This window comes from Petromyzon marinus, unplaced genomic scaffold, assembly GCF_048934315.1.
Source record: "Petromyzon marinus isolate PM22_M1 ecotype Great Lakes invasive population unplaced genomic scaffold, UKy_Petmar_22M1.pri1.0 PM_G_Scaffold_88, whole genome shotgun sequence".
Lineage (NCBI taxonomy): Eukaryota > Metazoa > Chordata > Hyperoartia > Petromyzontiformes > Petromyzontidae > Petromyzon > Petromyzon marinus.
The window spans coordinates 477,421-501,039 of NW_027423044.1; the positions used below are offsets into that span (position 1 = coordinate 477,421).

The 23,619-nt window shown below is 54.3% G+C and overlaps 1 protein-coding gene across 1 annotated transcript in view; it reads right to left on the minus strand.

The window, feature by feature from the left end:
* Positions 1 to 2,124: 2,124 nt before the first annotated feature.
* LOC142921742 (uncharacterized) overlaps positions 2,125 to 23,619 on the minus strand; it is a 178,537-nt gene continuing 157,042 nt past the window's right edge. Inside the window, exons 17-19 of the mRNA XM_076063063.1 lie at positions 19,481 to 19,586; positions 13,045 to 13,137; positions 2,125 to 2,325 (exon numbers count right to left, since the gene is read on the minus strand). Coding sequence (XP_075919178.1) covers positions 2,125 to 2,325; positions 13,045 to 13,137; positions 19,481 to 19,586 — 400 coding nt within the window. The remainder of the gene's footprint in view (positions 2,326 to 13,044; positions 13,138 to 19,480; positions 19,587 to 23,619) is intronic.

Sequence of the window (23,619 nt, forward strand, 5' to 3'; positions counted from 1 at the left end):
GGGTCCCGGAGGCCACTGCCGGAGTCTCGACGGGTCCGCGGAGGCCACGGGTTCCAGAGGGGTCACGTGGCCCCACGGGTCACGTGACCCCCGGGAGCCGGCGTGCAGCCGCTCCGTGGCGCAGGGGGTGACGGGGCTCTGTGGTGCATCAGAGACGTTCACAAGGCACGTCACGTGCATCAGAGGCGTTCACAAGGCACTGTGGTGCATCAGAGGCGTTCACAAGGCACTGTGGTGCATCAGAGGCGTTCACAAGGCACTGTGGTGCATCAGAGGCGTTCACAAGGCACTGTGGTGCATCAGAGGCGTTCACAAGGCTCTGTGGTGCATCAGAGGCGTTCACAAGGCTCTGTGGTGCATCAGAGGCGTTCACAAGGCACTGTGGTGCATCAGAGGCGTTCACAAGGCACTGTGGTGCATCAGAGGCGTTCACAAGGCACGTCACGTGCAGCAGAGACGTTCACAAGGCACCGTGGTGCATCAGAGGCGTTCACAAGGCACTGTGGTGCATCAGAGGCGTTCACAAGGCACGTCACGTGCATCAGAGGCGTTCACAAGGCACTGTGGTGCATCAGACGCGTTCACAAGGCACTGTGGTGCATCAGAGGCGTTCACAAGGCACTGTGGTGCATCAGAGGCGTTCACAAGGCACGTGGTGCATCAGACGCGTTCACAAGGCACTGTGGTGCATCAGAGGCGTTCACAAGGCACTGTGGTGCATCAGAGGCGTTCACAAGGCACGTGGTGCATCAGAGGCGTTCACAAGGCACTGTGGTGCATCAGAGGCGTTCACAAGGCACTGTGGTACATCAGAGGCGTTCACAAGGCACTGTGGTGCATCAGAGACGTTCACAAGGCACTGTGGTGCATCAGAGGCGTTCACAAGGCACGTCACGTGATTTTGTTTCTGCTGAAGGTCAACTCGAGGTCAAAGTGATTTGCCGCTCAGGTGAGCGGCGGTGCTCATGTCCGGTTTCACAGCCCTGAGCCGATGGTGGAAATTCCATATTCCTCTGGCGGGGGCGATCCCTTTCAACTCCCCCCCCCCCCCCCCTAACAAAGTGGTCGTTATTTTATCGACCCTGGCAGGACTGGAAAGGCGGCGGGAATTAATCTCCTGAAATGTCGGAGATAGGCGCACGCGAATGAAGATGCATACACACACACACGTGCATTCATTCGTTTGCACTACAGATCGGTGAAATAAATGTGCGGTCTTAATGAGGACCTACTGTGCAATGTGTGTTGACGTTCGCGACATCGCGGGGGGGGGGAGGGAGGGGGGGTGGCGAGGGAGCTCCGTTACCTGTGAGCGTTGTGGGATGGCACGGCCGTGCGAGGCGTTGCGCGCCGCCACGCAGCAGATCACCCCGGCCGGGGGTGCCGGCGGGGCGCGCCTGGTGCCTGCCTGGCTCACAGCGGCAGCAGCAGCAGCGCCAAGGGCTTTCACGCCATGCCACAACACCCCACTGCTACCACCACCACCACCACCGTCACTACCGCTACTACCATCGCCACCATCGCCACCATCAATATTACAACCAGCACTATCACTACCAACACCACCGTCAATACCACTACTACCATCGTCACCATTGCCACCATCAATATTACAACCAGCACTACCACTACCAACACCACCGTCACTACCACTACTACCATCACCACCATCGCCACCGTCAATATTACAACCAGCACTACCACTACCAGCACCACCGTCACTACCACTACTACCATCACCACCATTGCCACCATCAATATTACAACCAGCACTACCACTACCAACACCACCGTCAATACCACCACTATCATCACCACCATTGCCACCATCAATATTACAACCAGCACTATCACTACCAACACCACCGTCAATACCACTACCATTGCCACCATCAATATTACAACCAGCACTACCAACACCACCACTACCACCACCACCATCATCAATACCACCACTACCATCACCACCAATGTCATAACCACCACTGCCACCGTAATCAATACCACCACTGCCATCACCTCCGCCGGCACGTGGAATAAGCCGCCCTACCTGCGGCACACCTGCACAACTCGCAGCTCCTGGGTGGGGCTCACCGGACCGAGTCTCACCTGGAGGACTCGGGTCTACCCGCAGCGCACCCGTGCGGCGACTCGCACCTGGGCTGCCGACACTTGCGTGAGAAGCGCCCCGCGGATTGGCGTCCAACCAGGGCGCGCCAGACCGCGCCTCTGCGTCACCTCCGCTCCTCGCGCCCGCACGAGTCCCGGCGGCGTCTTCGCCGTCGCCCGCACCGCGACCCGCGAGCTCGCCGCCCGCCCGCCCGGCTTGCCAACCGGGCGAACGCGACTCCGGTTTCGGGCGGGGCGCCCGCCGCTCGCCCGCCGCCCACGCCGGCGTCGACACCGGCCGCACGCCCGTCGTGAACCTCCAACGAGCGTGGCCCTTCTGAGAGCCTGGCTGGCACTCAGCCACGCCTGGCTGGCACTCAGACACACCTGGCTGGTATTCACCCACACCTGGCTGATACACAGCCACACCTGGCTGGTACTTATCTACACCTGGCCGATACACAGACACACCTGGCTGATACACAGACACACCTGGCTGGTACACAGACACACCTGGCTGGTACACAGACACACCTGGCTGATACACAGATACACCTGGCTGGTACACAGACACACCTGACTGGTACACAGACACACCTGGCTGATACACAGACACACCTGGCTGGTACACAGACACACCTGGCTGGTACACAGACACACCTGGTTGATACACAGACACACCTGGCTGGTACACAGACACACCTGGCTGATACACAGACACACCTGGCTGATACACAGGCACACCTGGCTGGCACTCAGCCACACCTGGCCGATACACAGACACACCTGGCTGGTACACAGACACACCTGGCTGGTACACAGACACACCTGGCTGATACACAGACACACCTGGCTGGTATTCACCCACACCTGGCTGGTACACAGACACACCTGGCTGGTACACAGACACACCTGGCTGGTACACAGACACACCTGGCTGATACACAGACACACCTGGCTGGTATTCACCCACACCTGGCTGGTACACAGACACACCTGGCTGGTACACAGACACACCTGGCTGGTACACAGACACACCTGGCTGATACACAGACACACCTGGCTGGTATTCACCCACACCTGTCTGGTACACAGACACACCTGGCTGGTACACAGACACACCTGGCTGGCACTCAGCCACACCTTGCCGATACACAGACACACCTGGCTGGTACACAGGCACACCTGGCTGTCACTCAGTCACACCTGGCTGGTACACAGACACACCTGGCTGATACACAGACACACCTGTCTGATACACACCTGGAGGTACGTGCAGGTAACCCTGCGATAGTGAGACTAGCCCGGTGCCGACACCACGTGACGCAGCGCCTGCGAGTGGCCACGTGGTGCTTGCGGCTGCGGCCTCTCCTCCTCCTCCTCCTGCTAAGGAGTTCGAGTTGGGAAGAGTCTCGCTGGCAGCGCTGCACTGCATGGCGGTCGTGACGCTGCTGCTGCTGCTGCTGCCTCTGTTGCCGATGATGATGCTGTCAGATAGCGACAAGGGCAGTGATGATGATGCTGTCAGATAGCGACAAGGGCAGTGATGATGATGCTGTCAGATAGCGACAAGGGCAGTGATGATGATGCTGTCAGATAGCGACAAGGGCAGTGATGATGCTGCTGTCAGATAGCGACAAGGGCAGTGATGATGATGCTGTCAGATAGCGACAAGGGCAGTGATGATGCTGCTGTCAGATAGCGACAAGGGCAGTGATGATGATGCTGTCAGATAGCGACAAGGGCAGTGATGATGATGATGCTGCTGATGATGATGATTCAACTGATGATGCCACTTAATGCTATCGCAGCTGATGATGATGATGATTGACAAACATGATTATTATATTCTTTGGGTCTTTCGGTAAAGCCACGTAGATAGAAAAAATATATAAAAATAATAACAATATCATATAGCGGGAGAGCTGCTGAGGCAGGAAACATAAAAGTGATTCTTGCAGTCATGACAGTTTTAAGTCATTAATATTATGGTCATCGCAAAACATCCTAACGGCTCGGCATTGTACGAAATGCATAACGTAACCCAAGAGCTACAGTATTATTACTACCACTACTGCTTAACGCAGTGTTTGTTGTTGCTGTTGTTGTTGAAATTAAGAATGGTCACATTCTCCAGAAAGTGCGTCTATGAATCTGGAGACTACGGTAGAGAACGCACAGAGTTGGGGGTCTGCCACGCGTCCACACCCCACCCCCCACTCGGCTATTTGTAGCTCGAATAACAAACGTCGTAAACTCGAGACAACAGACCGTGCTCCTGGCCAGGTGAAGCTTCACTTTGTGCCCCAACTCCTTACAACATAACCACCACCACCAATGTCGAGTCCAGTGAACGATCATTAACAAGCCCTCCACAGCGCCGGCGGTAGCCACCGCTCCACACACGCGCCGAGTGAACAATTCACTATTCACTAGGCTCACTCCTCCTTCAGCCTGCCCGCCTTGATTCATCAATCAGTGGGATTGCGACACTAATTTGCATAATTGATTGGCCGATGCCTTGACGGCCACGTGACGCTGGGAAGCCACGCGCGTGGATGTCAATGATTGCCAATCGGGTTAATGAGTTAATTGCGAGAGCACGTGACGTGGACGCGTGTTTACAATGCATCATTGGCACTTATCTATTATATTCATCACTCGCACGAGTGGGTGGAGGTTTATACATTGTGTCCGTGTGTGTGTCTGTGTCCGTGTGTGTGTGTCTATGTGTGTGTGTGTATCCATGTGTGTGTATCCGTGTGTGTGTCTGTGTGTGTGTCTGTGTGTGTGTCCGTGTCTGTGTGTGTCCGTGTGTGTCTATCTGTGTGTGTGTGTCTGTGTGTGTCTGTGTGTGTCCGTGTGTGTGTCTGTGTCTGTGTGTGTGTGTCTGTGTGTCCGTGTGTGTGTCTGTGTGTGTGTCTGTGTGTGTGTCCGTGTCTGTGTGTGTCCGTGTGTGTCTATCTGTGTGTGTGTGTCAAAGTGGGGAGCGGTGGTGTAGTGGTTAGCGCTACGCTGCGCTACGAACCCGGCGACCCGAGTTCGAATCCCGCTCACGGCCAACACCAGTGACGATTATCTGAACCGGTCCCGGGCCTCCCCTAGGTCGACTCAGCCTCAAATTAGTACCTGGTGCGGTGTGTAAACATCGCCACGGGGGAGACAAAGGTGGTCGGGCGTGGTGCTGGACACCCAACCCCTCGTGTACTGTTCCAGCCTTTACAGGTGCTACTCGCTAGCAGCACTTGCCCCTACAGTCTGTTAAGGCTATATGGGGGATCTTTGTCTTTTTCTCTGTGTGTGGGTGTGTGGGTGGGTGTGTCTGTCTGTGTGGGTGTGTGTGTGGGTGTGTGTGGGTGTGTGGGTAGGTGTATGTGTGTGTGTGGGTGTCTGTGGGTGTGTGTGGATCGACACTTCACGTGGCCTCAGGGTGCACATAGCCTGGCACAAGCGTCGTGGTGACGTCACCGCCACTTAGTGGTGAATGGCGGTTGTTGTTGTTGTGTGGATGTGGGTGTGTGTGTGGGTGGGTGTGTGTGTAGGTTTTTGTGTGTCTGTGTGTAGGTGTGTGTGTGTCTGTGTAAGTGTCTCTGTGTGTGTGTGTGGATGTGTATGTGTATGTGGGTGTGTGTGTGTCAGTGTGGGTGTGTGTGTGGGTGTGTGTTTGTGGGTGTGTGGGTGGGTGGGTGTGTGGGTAGGTGTGTGTGTAGGTGTGTGTGTGTGTGTGTCTGTATGGGTGTGTGTGGGTGTATGCGTGTCTGTGTGTCTGTGGGTGTGGGTGTGTGTGTGGGTGTGTGTGTCTGTGTGGATGTGTGTGTCTGTGTGTGTGTGAGTGTGTGTCTGTGTGGGTGTGTGTGTCTGTGTGTGTGTCTGTGTGTCTGTGTGTGTCTGTGTGTGTGTCTGTGTGTGTCTGTCTGTGTGTCTGTGTGTGACTCTGCTCATGCAGTGGAGGAGTTGGAGACGCTGCTGCTGAGACTGGAGCGTGCCACTACGAGATGGGGCCTTACCATCAGCCTCACCAAAACTAAGCACCTGCCTGGGTATTTTGTACCATCGGACACTCCACCCCCACAACTCCCAATCGGTGATGGGGCATTTGTGGAGAGAGTGGAGAGTTTCCCATACCTGGGCAGTGTGCTTATGAGCGGCTCCAGTTTAACAGCAGAGGTCTCACTCCGAATCAGTCGAGCGGCAATATCTTTTCATCGGTTGCGTAACGCTGTGTGGAAGCTACCTGGTCTGTCGCTCGGCACTAAGCTTCAGATCTCGGCCACGGTCATTCCCTCCCTTCTCTACGCTTGCGAAACGTGGACCCCCTAATGGAACATCTTCGCCGGTTAGAAACATTTAGGCTGGCCCGCCTACAATCCATCCTGGGTTTAACCAGGCTGGATTGTGTGAGGAGCTCACAAATCCTTGAAAGATCTGGGCACGGTCCCAACGGTGAGCTCCTCCGGCAGGCAAGGCTGCGTTGGCTGGGTCATGTAGCCCGCATGCCCAGCCACCGCATGCCGAAACAGATTTTGTCCGGCCGGATCGAGGGGGCTAAACGGGCACGGCAAGGGCTAGAGAGGAGATGGAGTGATGTGGTACAGGAGGACGTGGAGCTGAGTGGACTTGACGTTGACTCGTACCAGCGGTGTCAAGATCGGCCTCTGTGGAGGAGGCTCGTGAAGGATGTTACTGGGCACTTGGAGATAGTCGCCCTCCAACAACAACGGAGGGCGGAGGAGCGACGCTCAGAACAACGAGCGGAGCGCCAGGTGGCTAAAGCACAACAAGTTGCCATAGTAGGGGGCACATGTGGTGCATCAGCCAGTCATCTCAGTCAGTAGACCCGATGCACCTGGGTCTGCCCCGTGACCTCCTGCCAGTGGGCGTTCGACACTTCACGTGGCCTCAAGGTGCACCTAGCCTGGCACAAGCGTCATGGTGACGTCACCGCCACTTAGTGGCGAATGGTGGTTGTTGTTGTTGTTGGCAAAAACAACTCACTACCTCCACGTGGTGCTGGACGGGCAACGTTGTCGTGGACAGTGCTGTGGGGTGGAGGGCCAATTCCAATCGGCCTCTACTCTCAGGGCATTTGCGACCACCATAGCGGCTAATTAATTGAAGGTGGAGGGGTTACCCACTCACCCACCCACTCACCCACACACTCACCCACACACTCACCCAGACACTCACACATCCACCCACTCACCCAGTCGCCCACCCACTCACCCAGACACTCACCACCCACTCACTCACTCACCCACTCACACAGTCGCCCACTCACCCACCCAACCACCCGCCCACACACACACACTCACCCAGTCGCCCACCCACTGACCCACCCACTCACCCAGACACTCACCACCCACTCACCCACTCACCCACCCGCCCACTCACCCAGCCACTCACAACAACCGCCACTAATTGGCGGTGACGTCACCACGACGCTTGTGCCAGGCTCACGTGGTTAGCATTAATTAATTAAACCATCCCCACCTTCAATTAATTACCGCTAACCACGTGACCCTAGCACAAGCGTCGTGGTGACGTCACCGCCAATTAGTGGCGGTTGTTGTGAGTGGCTGGGTGAGTGGCTGGGTGAGCGAGCAGGTGAGTGAGTGGGTGAGTGGCTGAGAGAGTGGGTGAGTGGGTGGGTGAGCGTGTGGGCGACTGGGTGAGTGGGTGGGTGAGTGGGTGGTGAGTGTGTGGGTGAGTGTGTGAGCGACTGGGTGAGTGAGTGTGTGGGTGGGTGAGTGAGTGAGTGTGTGAGGTGAGTGTGTGAGCGACTGGGTGAGCGACTAGGTGAGTGAGTGGGTGGATGAGTGGGTGGGTGACTGTGTGAGTGAGTGAGCAACTGTGTGAGTGAGTGGATGTGTGAGTGTGTGTGTAAATGGGAGAGTGAGTGGGTGGGTGTGTGAGCGAATGGGTGTGTGAGTGAGCGACTGGGTGAGTGTGTGGGTGGGTGAGTGTGTAGATGAGTATGTGAGCGACTGGACGAGTGAGTGTATGAGTGTCTGGGTGAGTGTGTGGGTGAGTGAGTGAGTGAGCGACTGGGTGAGTGGGTAGTGTGTGGGTGAGTGTGTGAGCGACTGGGTGAGTGGGTGTATGTGTGACTGTGTGAGTGAGTGAGCAACTGGGTGAGCAACTGGGTGTGTGAGTGTGTGGGCGAGTGTGTGGGCGACTGGGTGAGTGTGTGTGTGTGAGTGTCTGGGTGAGTGAGTGGGTGTGGGTGGGTGTGTGGGAGTGTCTGGGTGAGTGGGTGACTTTGGCGCAGTAGGGGGCACAGGTGGTGCATCAGCCAGTCATCTCAGTCATCTCAGTCAGTCGACCCGTGACACCTACTGGGCCTGCCCCGTGACCTCCTGCCAGCGGGCGTTCGACACTTCACGTGGCCTCAAGGTGCACCTAGCCTGGCACAAGCGTCGTGGTGACGTCACCGCCACTTAGTGGCGAATGGCGATTGTTGTTGTTGTTGACAAAAACAACTCCCTACCTCCCCGCGGTGCCGGACGGACAACGTTGTCGTGGACAGTGCTGTGGGGTGGAGGGCCAATTCTAATCGGCCTCTTCTCTCAGGGCATTTGCGACCACCATAGCGGCTAATTAATTGAAGGTGGAGGGGCTGGTAACCCCTCCACCTTCATTTACTTAATTGAAGGTGGAGGGGTTACCCACTCACCCACCCACTCACCCAGACACTCACACATCCACCCACTCACCCAGTCGCCCACCCAGTCGCCCACCCACTCACCCAGACACTCATCCAGACACTCACCACCCACTCACCCACCCACTCACCCAGTCGCCCAATCACCCAGTGGCCCACTTACACGCTCACCCACACACCCAGCCACTCACAACAATCGCCACTAATTGGCGGTGACGTCACCACGACGCATGTGCCAGGCTCACGTGGTTAGCAGTAATTAATTAATTAAGCCCCTCTCCACCTTCAATTAATTAACCCCTCCACCTTCAATTGATTACCGCTAACCACGTGACCCTGGCACAAGCGTCGTGGTGACGTCACCGCCAATTAGTGGCGATTGTTGTGTGTGGCTGGGTGAGTGGCTGGGTGAGCGAGCAGGTGAGTGAGTGGGTGAGTGGCTGGGTGAGCGAGCGGGTGAGTGAGTGGGTGAGTGGCTGAGAGAGTGGGTGAGTGAGTGGGTGAGCGTGTGGGCAATTGGGTGAGTGTGTGGGTGAGTGGGTGGTGAGTGTGTGAGCGACTGGGTGAGTGAGTGTGTGGGTGGGTGAGTGAGTGAATGAGTGGGTGAGTGAGTGTGTGAGGTGAGTGTGTGGGCGACTGGGTGAGTGGGTCGGTGAGTGGGTGGTGAGTGTGTGAGCGACTGGGTGAGTGAGTGTGTAGGTGAGTGGGTGAGTGAGTGAGTGTGTGAGGTGAATGTGTGAGCGACTGGGTGAGCGACTAGGTGAGTGTGTGGCTGGATCAGTGGGTGGGTGACTGTGTGAGTGAATGAGCAACTGGGTGAGCAACTGGGTGAGTGAGTGAGTGAGTGTGTGAGGTGAGTGTGTGGGCGACTGGGTGAGTGGGTGGGTGAGTGGGTGGTCAGTGTGTGAGCGACTGGGTGAGTGAGTGTGTGGGTGAGTGAGTGAGTGTGTGAGGTGAGTGTGTGAGCGACTGGGTGAGCGACTAGGTGAGTGTGTAGGTGGATGAGTGGGTGGGTGACTGTGTGAGTGAGTGAGCAACTGGGTGTGCGACTGGGTGAGTGAGTGGGTGTGTGTGTAGATGAGTATGTGAGCGACTGGACGAGTGAGTGTATGAGTGGTTGGGTGAGTGTGTGGGTGGGTGAGTGGCTGAGTGAGTGGGTGAGTAAGTGAGCAAGTGAGTGGGTGAGTGAGTGGGTGAGCCAGCAGGTGAGTGATTGGGTGAGTGGCTGAGTGAGTAGGTGAGTAAATGGTTGGGTGAATGTGTGAGCGACTCGGTGAGTGGGTGGATGAGTGAGGAGGGGTGCTGCGGAGGGTGGGGGGATGTACAGGGGGTGAGGGGTAATGATTATTATACAAGGCAGTCCAAAAGTTAGGAGACAGTTTCTTGGGTTTCTCTTTAAGTTCATTGTGATTTTTCGAGTTTATAAAGTTTAACACGTAGGCTTTCGCGACCAATATTATTCATAATAAAGGTTTTTGGGTTAGATCGCGTTATTTATAAATGTGTCGTAACCCTCCACCACCCGACATGGCCAATCAGCAAAAAAAGTGTCACGTTGACAAAAGACAAATAGTTCACTACTTTAACCCACCAGTGTGGTGAAGAGTGAATCCACAACATTTACAGTGTGAGTAGTACTGTGACTTTTCGCTCATAAATACATCCAGCATCATCGGGCAATTCGCCAGAATGGTAAAGCCCTCGCTTGCTCCCGGTTTTATATAGGGCAGCAGGGTGACGTCATCATTTAACTCATATCAGGTGCAGTGATTAGAGGCGGAGGGGGGGTATTGTAATTATGTAATCGATTAGTAATCAGTCAATGGTTATGATTAGTAATGAGTTGTAGATTAGTAATTAGTTGTAATATGAGTTAGTGATTATATGCTATGTTAGTAATCCGTTAATTAGTATGTGTTTCCCCTATAAGGAATTGTAATATGTATTATTTAATAATACGCTTCCAGGCCGCACTAAGCCTGTAGCTGTCAGAGCGATTAAAGTTATTTTTATTCCTCTCAATTTCAATGGATTCTCTAATTAGTCTTTGCCAGTAATAATTAGTTTTATACAACACTTCAACGTTATCAAAATCAATTGAGTGTCCTTGTTGACAAGCATGTTCTGCCACTGCCGACAGTTGTTTTTGAGATAATTTAATATTTCTTTGATGTTCTTTTAGTCTTACGCTGATGTTACGTCCCGTCTGTCTAATATAGCATCTGCCACATAAACAATCAATCCGATATACACCTTATGTTGATAATTTAGGTAATGCGTCTTTAGTGCAAGATACTAGTTTTTGAATTTTGTGTACTGTACCAAATTTTACTGTAATGTTTTGCTTTTGCAAAACACGGGCTAATTTGTCAGTTACTCCTGAGATATATGGAATTTTTATTGTTTTAACAATCTGATCGCTTTCAGCAGTATTGCTTTGCGACCGTGATTTGGCATTCAGTGCTCTGTTGATTTGAGCATTATTGTAGCCATTCTGTCGTAGTGCGTCTTTAACGTGTTTGATCTCTCTCACTAGACTTCACCATCTGACACTGTTTTAGCCCGATGTATGAGCGTCTTGATAAGAGAGGATTTCTGAGCTGGATAATGATGCGAATCTGCATTCAGATAGGCATCAGTGTGCGTTTGCTTTCTGTAAACGCTGTGTGTTATTTTACCGTTTAGGCCATGTCCAAGCAAAATATCTAGGAATGGGAGTGTGTTATTCACCTCCATTTCCATGGTGAACTGTGGCCAGACAACCAAAGTGTCATCCACATATTTAAACCAAAAAGATGGTTTTAATGTGAATTATTTGTCTTTTGTCAACGTGACACTTTTTTTTGCTGATTGGCCGTGTCGGGTGGTGGAGGGTTACGACACATTTATAAATAACACGATCTAACCCAAACACCTTTATCATGAGTCTATATAGGTGGCTCTGCTTAAACGCGTCTCTCTCTCTCTCTCCATCCATCTCTGTCTCCACTCTCTCCCTCTCTTCCTATCCCCTGTAGGTTCGGGCCCGAGCGAGTTCCTGCCGGGGATTTGGCTCTTCAGGGGTTGATTCCCCCCGTGGCTTTGTCGGCACGAGGCGACCGCGCAGAGCGTCAAGGGCTCCACCGGGCCCTAAGGCGCTGCCCCAGCACCACCGCAGCAGCCAAACCACCGGTGCTCGGCATGGCCTGCATGAAGAAGGTCCTGCTGGACCTCATGTTGCGTACGGGGTACAACATCGTCCGGGAGAACGGACAGAGGAGGTTCGGACCGCCGCCCGACTGGCGGGGGCCCCCTCCCGCCCGTGGCTGCGAGGTGTTTCTGGGGAGGATCCCGCGCGACCTCTACGAGGATGAGCTGGTGCCCGTGCTGGAGACGGTGGGGAAGCTCTACCAGCTCCACCTCATGATGGATTATAGCGGAGAGAACCGCGGCTACGCGTTCGCTACCTACATGACGCTCGCCCAAGCCACGGATGCCGTCAAGAAACTCGACAAGGTAGAGATCCGTCCCGGACGCCGCATTGCAGTCTGCATCAGCGTGGACAATCGCTGCCTCTTCATTGGGGGGCTGCCAAAGGACAAGAAGCGAGCGGAGGTGATGATGGCGATGAGCGGTGCCACGGAGGGCGTGGTGGACGTCAAGATGAGCTTCTGTTGCTGGGACAAAACCCTCAACCGAGGCTACGCGTTCGTCGAGTACGGGAGCCATCGCGCGGCCGCCATGGCCCGGAAGAAGCTCCTTCGAATCGCCTTCCGGCCGTGGGGCCGGACCGTCAAGGTGGACTGGGCCATCCCGGAACGGGCGGCCGCGGCCGCGGCGGCAGCGGCGGCAACGGAAGACGAGGAGGAGACGGAGGCGGCGGTGCCAGACCTGCTGCAGCCGGAGTGCACGGCCACCGGCAAGGCCGCGCACAGCCTGTTTGGGTGCTGGGGGGCACGCACCTGGCTGTGGTGGGTACCTCTCCACCTGCGGCCCATGCCCGTGGCTCTCGAGGCACTGCCAGAGGCGGCCATGCTGTCGTGGCAGGCGCGGCTGTGGATGCTGTGCCGGACCGCCGGCGTCAGCTACCCGACCTTCGAGCTGCACGCTCACTCGGGGCCCGGGATGCCCGCGGGCCTCCTCTATAAGGTGTCGGTTCCTGGGGTGGGAGAAGGCGCCGGCATCTTCCCCGCATTTCTGAGCTCCAGCGAGGAGGGAGCACGGGAGGTGGCGTGTCAGCTCGCCCACAACATCCTCAGCGAAGCGAATCCTCTGAGAATGTGCCCAGCCCTTGCCGTGACACCGCCTCCCAGCCGCCTCTTCCAGGACCTCTCGGCGTAACCCGGCTCCTTCCCCGTGACCCAGCCGCCGGTCGCCACGTGCTGTACCTACACCAACAGCGACATGTACCCGTAGCGCATGTGTCCATTGCAGCGGCGTTCGTCAGACCGCTGACGATGTTCTACCCACGAGCCCTCACTTAGCGTTCACTCTGAACCTCACGTCCATTGCGGCGTTCAAACTGCAAATTGCCCGGCCGCTCGCTCTACACGTTCACGTTCCCGCACGCTCTCCACTCAGCCATCCTCCCCCTTTCCTTTTTCCTCGTGGGGGGGGGGGCACCCCTGACTTCATTTGACTCATCGCCCCACACACGTCCTCGTTGGCTCCTTCTCACCAGACCACGCGCCGCTACCTCGCTCGCTACGCACGTCTCACGAAATGACTTTCCACATTAACGTCTCGTCACTGTGCCGGCTCTTCTTGGCCGCGATTCCGGCTGGTGGCGTGACGGCGACGGGGAGAGATGTCGGCGAACGGCGACACGCCAGGACTCGGGACCCCACGCACGAGCCCCGAGCTCCGGGTCTGCTCCCCCATATATACCCCTAGGCGTGACCTTCCAGCAGGTTACACGAGAGGGCGCGGCCGAAGGCGTGGCTAGGCCCCGCCTCCGGCCACGCCCTCTCGTGGAACCTTGGAGCAGGTGACCGGAGTAACTCGGCTAGCCCCACCTGTTGCCTTTGCCCCAGATGCGCCTCCTTCCCTGATTGGTTCTTACCTTTGTGGCTGTACCCGTGAAGCCCTTGCCAGGCCAGCGGGTGTCACCCTGTCATGTCAGCAGGTGTCACCCTGTGATGTCAGCAGGTGTCACCCTGTGATGTCAGCAGGTGTCACCCTGTCATGTCAGCAGGTGTCACCCTGTCATGTCAGCAGGTGTCACCCTGTCATGTCAGCAGGTGTCACCCTGTGATGTCACCAGGTGTCACCCTGTGATGTCAGCAGGTGTCACCCTGTCATGTCAACAGGTGTCACCCTGTGATGTCAGCAGGTGTCACCCTGTCATGTCAGCAGGTGTCACCCTGTGATGTCACCAGGTGTCACCCTGTGATGTCAGCAGGTGTCACCCTGTCAGCAGGTGGCACCCTGTGATGTCAGCAGGTGTCACCCTGTGATGTCAGCAGGTGTCACCCTGTCATTACACTTTAATGTAAATCGACAACAGAATCCTTGAAGAAAAAAAAACTCATTCAGGTTTTTTGACATGTCGACGCCATTTCGTTTTTGAAAATGCACGGGAGAAAAATATATTTTGTTCACATCGCATTCTGATGTCAGAACATTTGATTGTTTATCAAATTGAAAAACCCTTGAACAACTTTGCTGCACACGGAGATGTTCGTGCACCGCCTCGTTTCCACGGCCTCTATCCCGGTGCCATTTGTATTTCAGTTCTGTTCCTTCGCCTGAAGAAGGCTACTTGTGTTGTGGCCGAAACGTCGTGATTTTTGTTGTTTTATTTTTTACCTACGTGGTGACTTTACCGAATAGAACCAAAGAGTACACATACAGCTGTTAAGAGTTTGATGTTTTATTGATTTTCAGTTTAGGTGTTTTTTTCCGGTAATGTTTCTGTTAATGTTTCAGTGGAAATGAAGTCCTGAAAAGTCTCTCTCCACTCTCTCTCTCTCCACTCTCACACTCTCCACTCTCTCTCCACTCTCTCTCCACTCTCTCTCTCTCCACTCTCTCTCTCCACTCTCTCTCCACTCTCTCTCTCCACTCTCTCTCTCCACTCTCTCTCCACTCTCTCTCTCTCCACTCTCTCTCCACTCTCTCTCTCTCCACTCTCTCTCTCCACTCTCTCTCTCTCTCTCCACTCTCTTTCTCCACTCTCTCTCTCCACTCTCTCTCTCCACTCTCTCTCTCCACTCTCTCTCTCCACTCTCTCCACTCTCTCTCTCTCTCCACTCTCTCGGCCGAGCCTCTGCCCCTTGTGGTTCTGAGTGTCGCACGCTTCGGATCCTTCTTGCCCTCCTCTGCGGTTGTGTGTGTGACCGACGACGTGTGTGGAGAGCTGAAGGGTAGCGGTTAGCGCTACGCTGCACCACGATCCTGGCGACCCAAGTTCGATTCCCACTCACATCCAACACCGGTGACGATTCTCTGAACCGGTCCAGGGCCTCCCCTAGGTCGACTCCGCCTCAAATGAATACCTGGTGCGGCATGTAAACATCGCCACTAGGGAGACAAAGGCCGCCGGGCGTGGTGCTGGCCACCCACCCCCTCGTGTACCATGCCGGCCTTATAGGAGCTCGCTAACAGCACTTGCCCCTACAGTCTGTTAAGGCTACACGGGGGATCTTTGTCTGTGTGCGGCACGGTGAGTGTGTGCAGCGAGTGTCTCTGCTGGGCGTATCAGAAGGCAACAAAAATAAGGACAACTTGGCAGTCACACAGACACAGACACACACATGCGCAGAGACAGACACACACATGCAGAGACACAGACATACACACGCAGAGACAGACACACACAGAGACACATAGACACACACTCGCAGAGACAGACACACACACAGAGACACATAGACATACACACGCAGAGACAGACACACATACGCAGAGACAGACACACGCAGACACACACGCAGAGACGCAGACACCCGCAGACACATAAACACACACGCAGACACATACACGCAGACACAAGGACACACACAGAGACACATAGACACACACATAGAGACATAGACACACACGCAACCACATAGACACACACGCAGAGACAGACACACAGACACACACAGAGACACATAGACACACACGTAGAGACAGACACACATAGACACGCACGCAGAGACACAAAAACACGCAGAGGCACATAGACACACACGCACACACCGATACAGACACACACACAGACACATGCAGAGACACAGACACACACCGATACAGACACACACACACAGTCACACACAACAACAACCGCCATTCGCCACTAAGTGGCGGTGACGTCACCATGACCCTTGTGCCAGGCCATGTGCACCTTGAGGCCAAGTGAAGTGTCGAACGCCCGCGGGCAGGAGGTCACGGGGCAGACCCAGGTACCACGGGTCGACTGACTGAGATGACTGGCTGGTGCACCACCTGTGCCCCCTACTGTGCCAACTTGCTGTGCTTTAGCCACCCGGCGCTCCGCTCGAGACAGACACACACAGACACACAAACACGCAGAGACACATAGACACACACGCACACACCAATAGACACACAGACCCACGCAGAGACACAGACACATACCGATACAGACAGACACACACACAGACACACACAGAGACAGGCGTGTGTGTGTTGGGATGAGTAAAACAAAACCCATAAAAAGCGTTGTTGTTGTGGGGGAGTTTTGGTGTTTTCACTTTGGGAGCTCATTGATGAGAGATGTAAACATCTCCAATAAATACATGTCAGTGGGTTCATAATGGCCGTGTCAGAGACACTGACACCCTGGGTTCAAGCCCTGGGTCTGGGTGTCTCTCTCTCAGTGGGTTCATAATGGCCGTGTCAGAGACACTGAGACCCTGGGTTCAAGCCCTGGGTCTGGGTGTCTCTCTCTCAGTGGGTTCATAATGGCCGTGTCAGAGACACTGACACCCTGGGTTCAAGCCCTGGGTCTGGGTGTCTCTCTCTCAGTGGGTTCAAAATGGCCGTGTCAGAGACACTGACACCCTGGGTTCAAGCCCTGGGTCTGGGTGTCTCTCTCTCAGTGGGTTCATAATGGCCGTGTCAGAGACACTGAGACCCTGGGTTCAAGCCTTGGGTCTGGGTGTCTCTCTCTCTCAGTGGGTTCATAATGGCCGTATCAGAGACACTGAGACCCTGGCACCCTGGGTTCAAGCCCTGGGTCTGGGTGTCTCTCTCTCTGTGGGTTCATAATGGCCGTGTCAGAGACACTGGGACCCTGGGTTCAAGCCCTGGGTGTCTCTCTCAGTGGGTTCATAATGGCCGTGTCAGAGACACTGAGACCCTGGGTTCAAGCCCTGGGTCTGGGTGTCTCTCTCTCTCAGTGGGTTCATAATGGCCGTGTCAGAGACACTGAGACCCTGGGTTCAAGCCCTGGGTCTGGGTGTCTCTCTCAGTGGGTTCATAATGGCCGTGTCAGAGACACTGACACCCTGGGTTCAAGCCCTGGGTCTGGGTGTCTCTCAGTGGGTTAATAATGGCTGTGTCAGAGACACTGACACCCTGGGTTCAAGCCCTGGGTCTGGGTGTCTCTCTCTCTCAGTGGGTTCATAATGGCCGTGTCAGAGACACTGACACCCTGGGTTCAAGCCCTAGGTCTGGGTGTCTCTCTCTCAGGGGGTTCACAGTGGCCGTGTCAGAGACACTGAGACCCTGGATTCAAGCCCTGGGTCTGGGTGTCTCTCTCTCAGGGGGTTCACAGTGGTCGTGTCAGAGACACTGAGACCCTGGGTTCAAGCCCTGGGTCTGGGTGTCTCTCTCAGTGGGTTCATAATGCCCGTGTCAGAGACACTGACACCCTGGGTTCAAGTCCTGGGTCTGGGTGTCTCTCTCTCTCTCAGTGGGTTCATAATGGCCGTGTCAGAGACATGTGGGGGCTACCGTCCCCCGCCATCACTGAATTGTCGGGGCCGGTGCCCACCGACTCCCCCGTTCCACTCACACCGGTACCCCCCGGCTGCTCTGTCAGGTCCAGACTAACGACCCCTAACCTCTCGCCCCCCTGTACCTCTGCCTGGGATGTCGACCGCGTTTGCGTAGTTTAATTAGCGGCTCGTACGCTTCGTGCTTGCGATGCGCTACACTGTGCAACGGCAGGGTGGGGCTGTAAGTGCGCTCGCCAGTAAATCTCCGTACCGCCCGTAAACAAACAGGCGCGGCGCGTGTTTCCCTCCCACCCGCGCTCCACGTGTGCCGACAATAACAAACACGCCCCTACCCTCCGCCCGTAAACAAACCAATCGCACGCGAGGGGGTTGGAGCTGGGGGACGGGCGGGCGGGGTTTCTGCCGTGCGTGCGCCGCTGATTGGGGACGCTCGCTTGGCTCTGAGTTAAAGGTCCCGCTCAAACAGTCGCGCGAATACGCGCGCGCTCGGCGCTTTAATTAGCTACCTCGTGATCAGACATTTGTGCGGGTGCGTGACCGCGGCCCAGCCACCCAGGTACGCGATCGCTAAGCACTATGGTGAGCAATCGTGCGGGCACGTAAACACCCCCACGCTTCGTCTCGAGGTGCACAGCCGCGCATACACGTAGACACCCAGCGCACACTGCCCTCCACTTCACACTGCCAAAAGACCACGCAACACAGTTTTATCCCCCCACTAGCGAATTTTATTTACCTGTGATGGTATGGTCAGTGGACGCTAATCTATCCCTCGGAGGTCTTCGAGTCGATTTCCCCTATCGATCGCCCCGCTCTCTATCCTGGATTTAAAACGCCTAAACTTACTCCTCTCTCGCTCGTACTTACTTCTCCCCGATGTACTGACCGCTGTAAGGGAATGAGGCGGCGAGCCTGCTGATGCTGGAGTACGTCTCTCCTGCTCCCGGGACCGCGATGATCTTGAACAAGAAGAACCCCCCTGCTACCCCAACCCCCCTCCTTTTATCGTACCTACAACAAAGGAATTTTTGCTCTTTCAGACCCTTGGCCTCCCGTCCAATCAGGGGCTCGGATTCTCCCGCCCTATCGATGCCCGGATCCCAGCTCGGGTGACGTCGCCGCAGTGATCTCACCGACGTCCGCTCTCTGTTCTCCCGCTACCAGTCCACTGACCCGTGCATGTGTGTGTGAGGCTCCACTCGCGGTGGTTCGATGGCCCTTGCCGTGACCATGCAACTTTAATATTAAGTCGCGGCGCCGCAGTGCATGTCAGCTACAGGGGGAAGATCGCCCAATTTCCCGGCCGCAGGAAACCATGAAGTTCGATCCCACTAGGGACTTCTGGACAAAAACCTATCAGCCGGGTGACCTCCCCTCCTGGCTCTACGTGGGGCGTGTGTACGTTCGTGTGGGGGGGAAGGGGGGGGGGGTGGTGAGGGTGCGCAGCGTCGGCGTCGACATCCCCCGGTGGCGGCTTTGCGGCGGTGGGCACGACCTCGGCAGAGCGGCCCTGCTGCAGCGGCCTCACGACTGTGCAGGGGCCACAACGCGGACGTCTGAGAAGGCACCGGCTCCGGGAGAGTGGCGGGAAATCCGAGGCATCGGTGACGGCGTCACGGTGGTGGGCGCGGCTCCGCTGCGGCGGCACCACAACTCCACAACATAACATTTAACAACACGTAAACGTGTGAATGTATTTGTACAAAAGCTCTGACGCCTTATCCAGACCACTGAGAAGAACTGAGTGTGTGCACATATAGCAGTTATAATGAAAAACATTTGTAAGTAGTGCTTGGAATCAAGCTTTATTATAGTACCATACCTTGTTATCTAGAAACGTCACGGACTTCACTCCAGCCAGAATGAGGTTCTTCACCTCAGCTCCAAGCCCTTTCATCCCCACGATCTGCAGCTTGGAAGCCCTCAGTCTGCAGAGGACGATTTACCGTTATTGTCGTCAACGTACCAGCATCACCACCATCACAACCGTCACCATCACCACCATTACCACCACCACTACCATCATCACCACCTTCGTCACCATCATAACCATCACAACCATCACCATCATCACCACCATCATTAACATCGTCGACAATATCGCCATCACCACCACCATCAACACTCTCTCACCTGACCTGGCGATGGCCCGCCACGTAATAAAATATCGTGTGGGAGGAGGAGAATTCTCTGGTCCCTCTCCCCTTCCTCCCCTCCATGCCTCTCGTTCCATTCCTCTTCCTCCCCCCTCGCCTCTCTCCATCTCCTCTTTTTTTTCGCCTCTTCACTCCTCTTCAATGACGAGCTTCTTCCTCCCTCTGCTGCTGCTGCTTTCACTGCCCCTCTCTCTCTCTCTCCCTGTGCCATGCCTCTCTCCCTGCCTGCCTCTGTCACTGTCCTCTCGTTTTTTTAAGGATCAGAAGACTCGCTGGATTCGGCAACTTGGTTCCATTCATCATTTCGTTTTTTTGGGGATTTTTTTATGCTTTGTTTAACGTAACCCCCCCCCTTCTCTTCTTTTCTAGAAGGATTTTTTTCATTTTTTTGGGTTTTCTTCACGGCTCGTGCCGCGCGGCCCCCCCGTGCCGCGAGGCGGAGCGCGTGGGCAGCGCAGCGCAGTACCGGAAGCCCGACCGGGGTTAATTCTCACAGGAGGCAGGGGATTAATTGTGTATGTCTGTGGATGTCTGTACGCATGTATCTGAACACCCGGATAAAATGGGAGGGGTGGGGCTGGGTGGAGAGGGGTGGGAAGTGGCTGGGTGGGGAGGGTGGGGCTGGGTGGGGGGTGGGAGGGGTGGGGCTGGGTGGGGAGGGGCTGGATGGAGAGGGTGGGGAGGGGCTGGGTGGGGAGGGTGGGGCTGGGTGGGGGTGGGAGGGGTGGGGCTGGGTGGGGAGGGGCTGGTCACCCCGTGGTGCCCTTTTAAAACTCAACGTTTAACCTACTCACGCCGGCTTGTGCCCGCCCTCACAGACGGGCATATTTGCTGAATGCACCACGTGGTGCCGCCGTTGACCCTGGCCATTGACCGAGCAACCCAACGTTCCTACCAGCTCCCTCCGCAGGAATGTGTTTCAACAAAGTGCGATCACCACGCGTGTGCATCCACTAAAAAGCGCCATTGTCAAGCCACGCGCAAGCTTCAGCGCTTTGAATTTAAAGACGTCACACGAGACGGGGGGGGGGGGTGTGAGCCAGCAACCACGCCTGGCCGCCTTTGTCTCTCCCCCCCTCCCCCCCCCAACCCCAGAGGGACCGGTTACGTCTTTGATGGTGTTGGGTAGGGTGCATCCGTGAGCGGGAATCGAACTCGGGTGTCTGTCGGGCGCCTCTCTTCGGATGTGTTTGGCCGTGAATTGTTTTGTACTTTGTTTTGGCTGCGCGCGAGTCTATGGGTCTCTGTGTGAGTCTGTGTGAGTCTGTGATTCTGTCTCTCCGTGTGAGTTGATGGCTCTGTGAGTGTGTGGCTCTCTGTGTGAGTCGATGGCTCTCCGTGTGAGTCTGTCTTTGATTCTGTGGCTCTCCGTGTGAGTCTATGGCTATGAGTCTGTGGCTCTCTGTGTGAGTCGATGGCTCTGTCATTGTGGCTCTCTGCGTGAGTCGATGGCTCTCTGTGTGAGTCGATGGCTCTGTGAGTCTGTGGCTCTGTGAGTCAATGGCTCTCCGTGTGAGTCTATGTCTCTGATTCTGTGGCTCTCCGTGTGAGTCTGTCTCTGTGATTCTGTGGCTCTCCGTGTGAGTCTATGGCTCTGAGTCTGTGGCTGTGTGAGTCGATGGCTCTCCGTGTGAGTCTATTTCTCTGATTCTGTGGCTCTCCGTGTGAGTCGATGGCTCTGTGATTCTGTGGATCTCTGTGTGAGTCGATGGCTCTCCGTGTGAGTCTATGTCTCTGATTCTGTGACTTTACTGAAAAAAACAGAGAATATGAATAAGCGGTAAGGCTCTGTGTGAACGGACAGAAGTAAGAACATCACAAAACAATGACGTGAACAATTATCGACGGATCCTACTAATGTAGTGTCGTAGTGTATAGTGTAGTGTATAGTGTGTAGTGTAGTGTATAGTGTAGTGTATATAGTGTGGTGTAGTATATAGTGTATAGTGCAGTATATATAGTGTAGTATATATTGTGTAGTGTAGTGTATAGTGTAGTATATATAGTGTAGTATATATAGTGTGTAGTGTAGTGTATAGTATAGTGTGTACTGTATAGTGTAGTGTATAGTGTAGTATATATAGTGTAGTGTATAGTGCAGTGTAGTATAGTGTAGTATATATAGTGTATAGTAGTGTATAGTGTAGTATATATAGTGTGTAGTGTAGTGTATAGTGTAGTATATATAGTGTGTAGTGTAGTGTATAGTATAGTGTAGTATATATAGTGTGTAGTGTAGTATATATAGTGTGTAGTGTATAGTGCGTAGTGTAGTATATATATAGTGTAGTATATAGTGTAGTGTATAGTGTAGTGTAGTGTCTAGTGTAGTGTATAGTGTAGTATACATAGTGTAGTATATATAGTGTGTAGTGTATAGTGTAGTGTATAGTGTAGTATACATAGTGTAGTATATATAGTGTGTAGTGTAGTGTATAGTGTAGTGTATAGTGTAGTATACATAGTGTAGTATATATAGTGTGTAGTGTAGTGTATAGTGTAGTGTAGTACACTAGTACAGCACACTGGTGGGTTGGCAAGCCAAGCAACAACATTTGCACTCTGGATACCGTGACATTTCGCCAGTAATCACAACAACCAGCTTCATCAGGCGACAGCCACATTTGTACATTGATTTATTTACACAATCTAACCCGGATGATATCGGTTCGCCGAAAACCAACAGCGTCAAACTATGAAAGTACCGCGGAATCGCGGGAGCGGCCGATGAAACTGGCCGGGTTTGGGAAGAAATAAAAAACCGAGACGCTGACGGGGCGCACGAAGGCTCACGGCGTTGTACGCGCCATCGTGACGCCGCTTGTCGCCCCGATAAAACAATAATACAAACCGCCGGCCGGCACGTGCGGAACTCCCTCTCCGTGCCGGACGTCGTGATGGACCGTGCCGATGTCGCCGCTCGTTGACCCCCGGCCACGCGAGGGCGAATTTAAATTCTCCCCCCACCCCCCTCCCCCTGGCTCCCTGGCACGACGCCCAGTCGCCTCCCGTCCAGCGGCACACCACAAGCTGGGAGAAAGCGCTGGGAGGTGAGAGACCGTCGCGAGTCTAAAATAAAATAACAAAAAACTGCGTCCAGTAACAGAGAGAGCTCTTCGTGTGGTGAGTCTATGGGTCTCTGTGTGGTGAGTCTGTGGGTCTCTGTGTGGTGAGTCTGTGGGTATTATTTTGGCAATCGTCATCAGGAGGAGAAACGAGGGGGAAGAAAGCTGCTGAGCAGGCAGCAGGCTGTTTTAAAGTTGGGTGTAGCCCAAGGGTCATAAACAAAGTGGGCACAACTTTACCGAAAGACCCAAAGAAAATAAATTCCTGCAGTCACGAAAGCTTTAGGTCGAGTCTAACTGTGTCTCTGTATATGCACTACACTATACACTACACTATACACTACACTATACACTACTATACACTACACTATACACTACACACTACACTACACTATACACTACGCACTTCACTATATACTACACTATACACTACACTACTATATACTACACTATACACTACACTACTATACACTACACTATACACTTCCTCACTACTATACACTACACTATACACTACTATACACTACACTACTATACACTACACTACTATACATTACACTACTATATACTACACTATACACTACACTACTATAGACTACACTATACACTACACACTACTATACACTACACTATACACTACTATACACTACACTATACACTGCACTATACACTACACTATACACTGCACTATACACTACACTATACACTACTATATACTACACTACACTATACACTACACT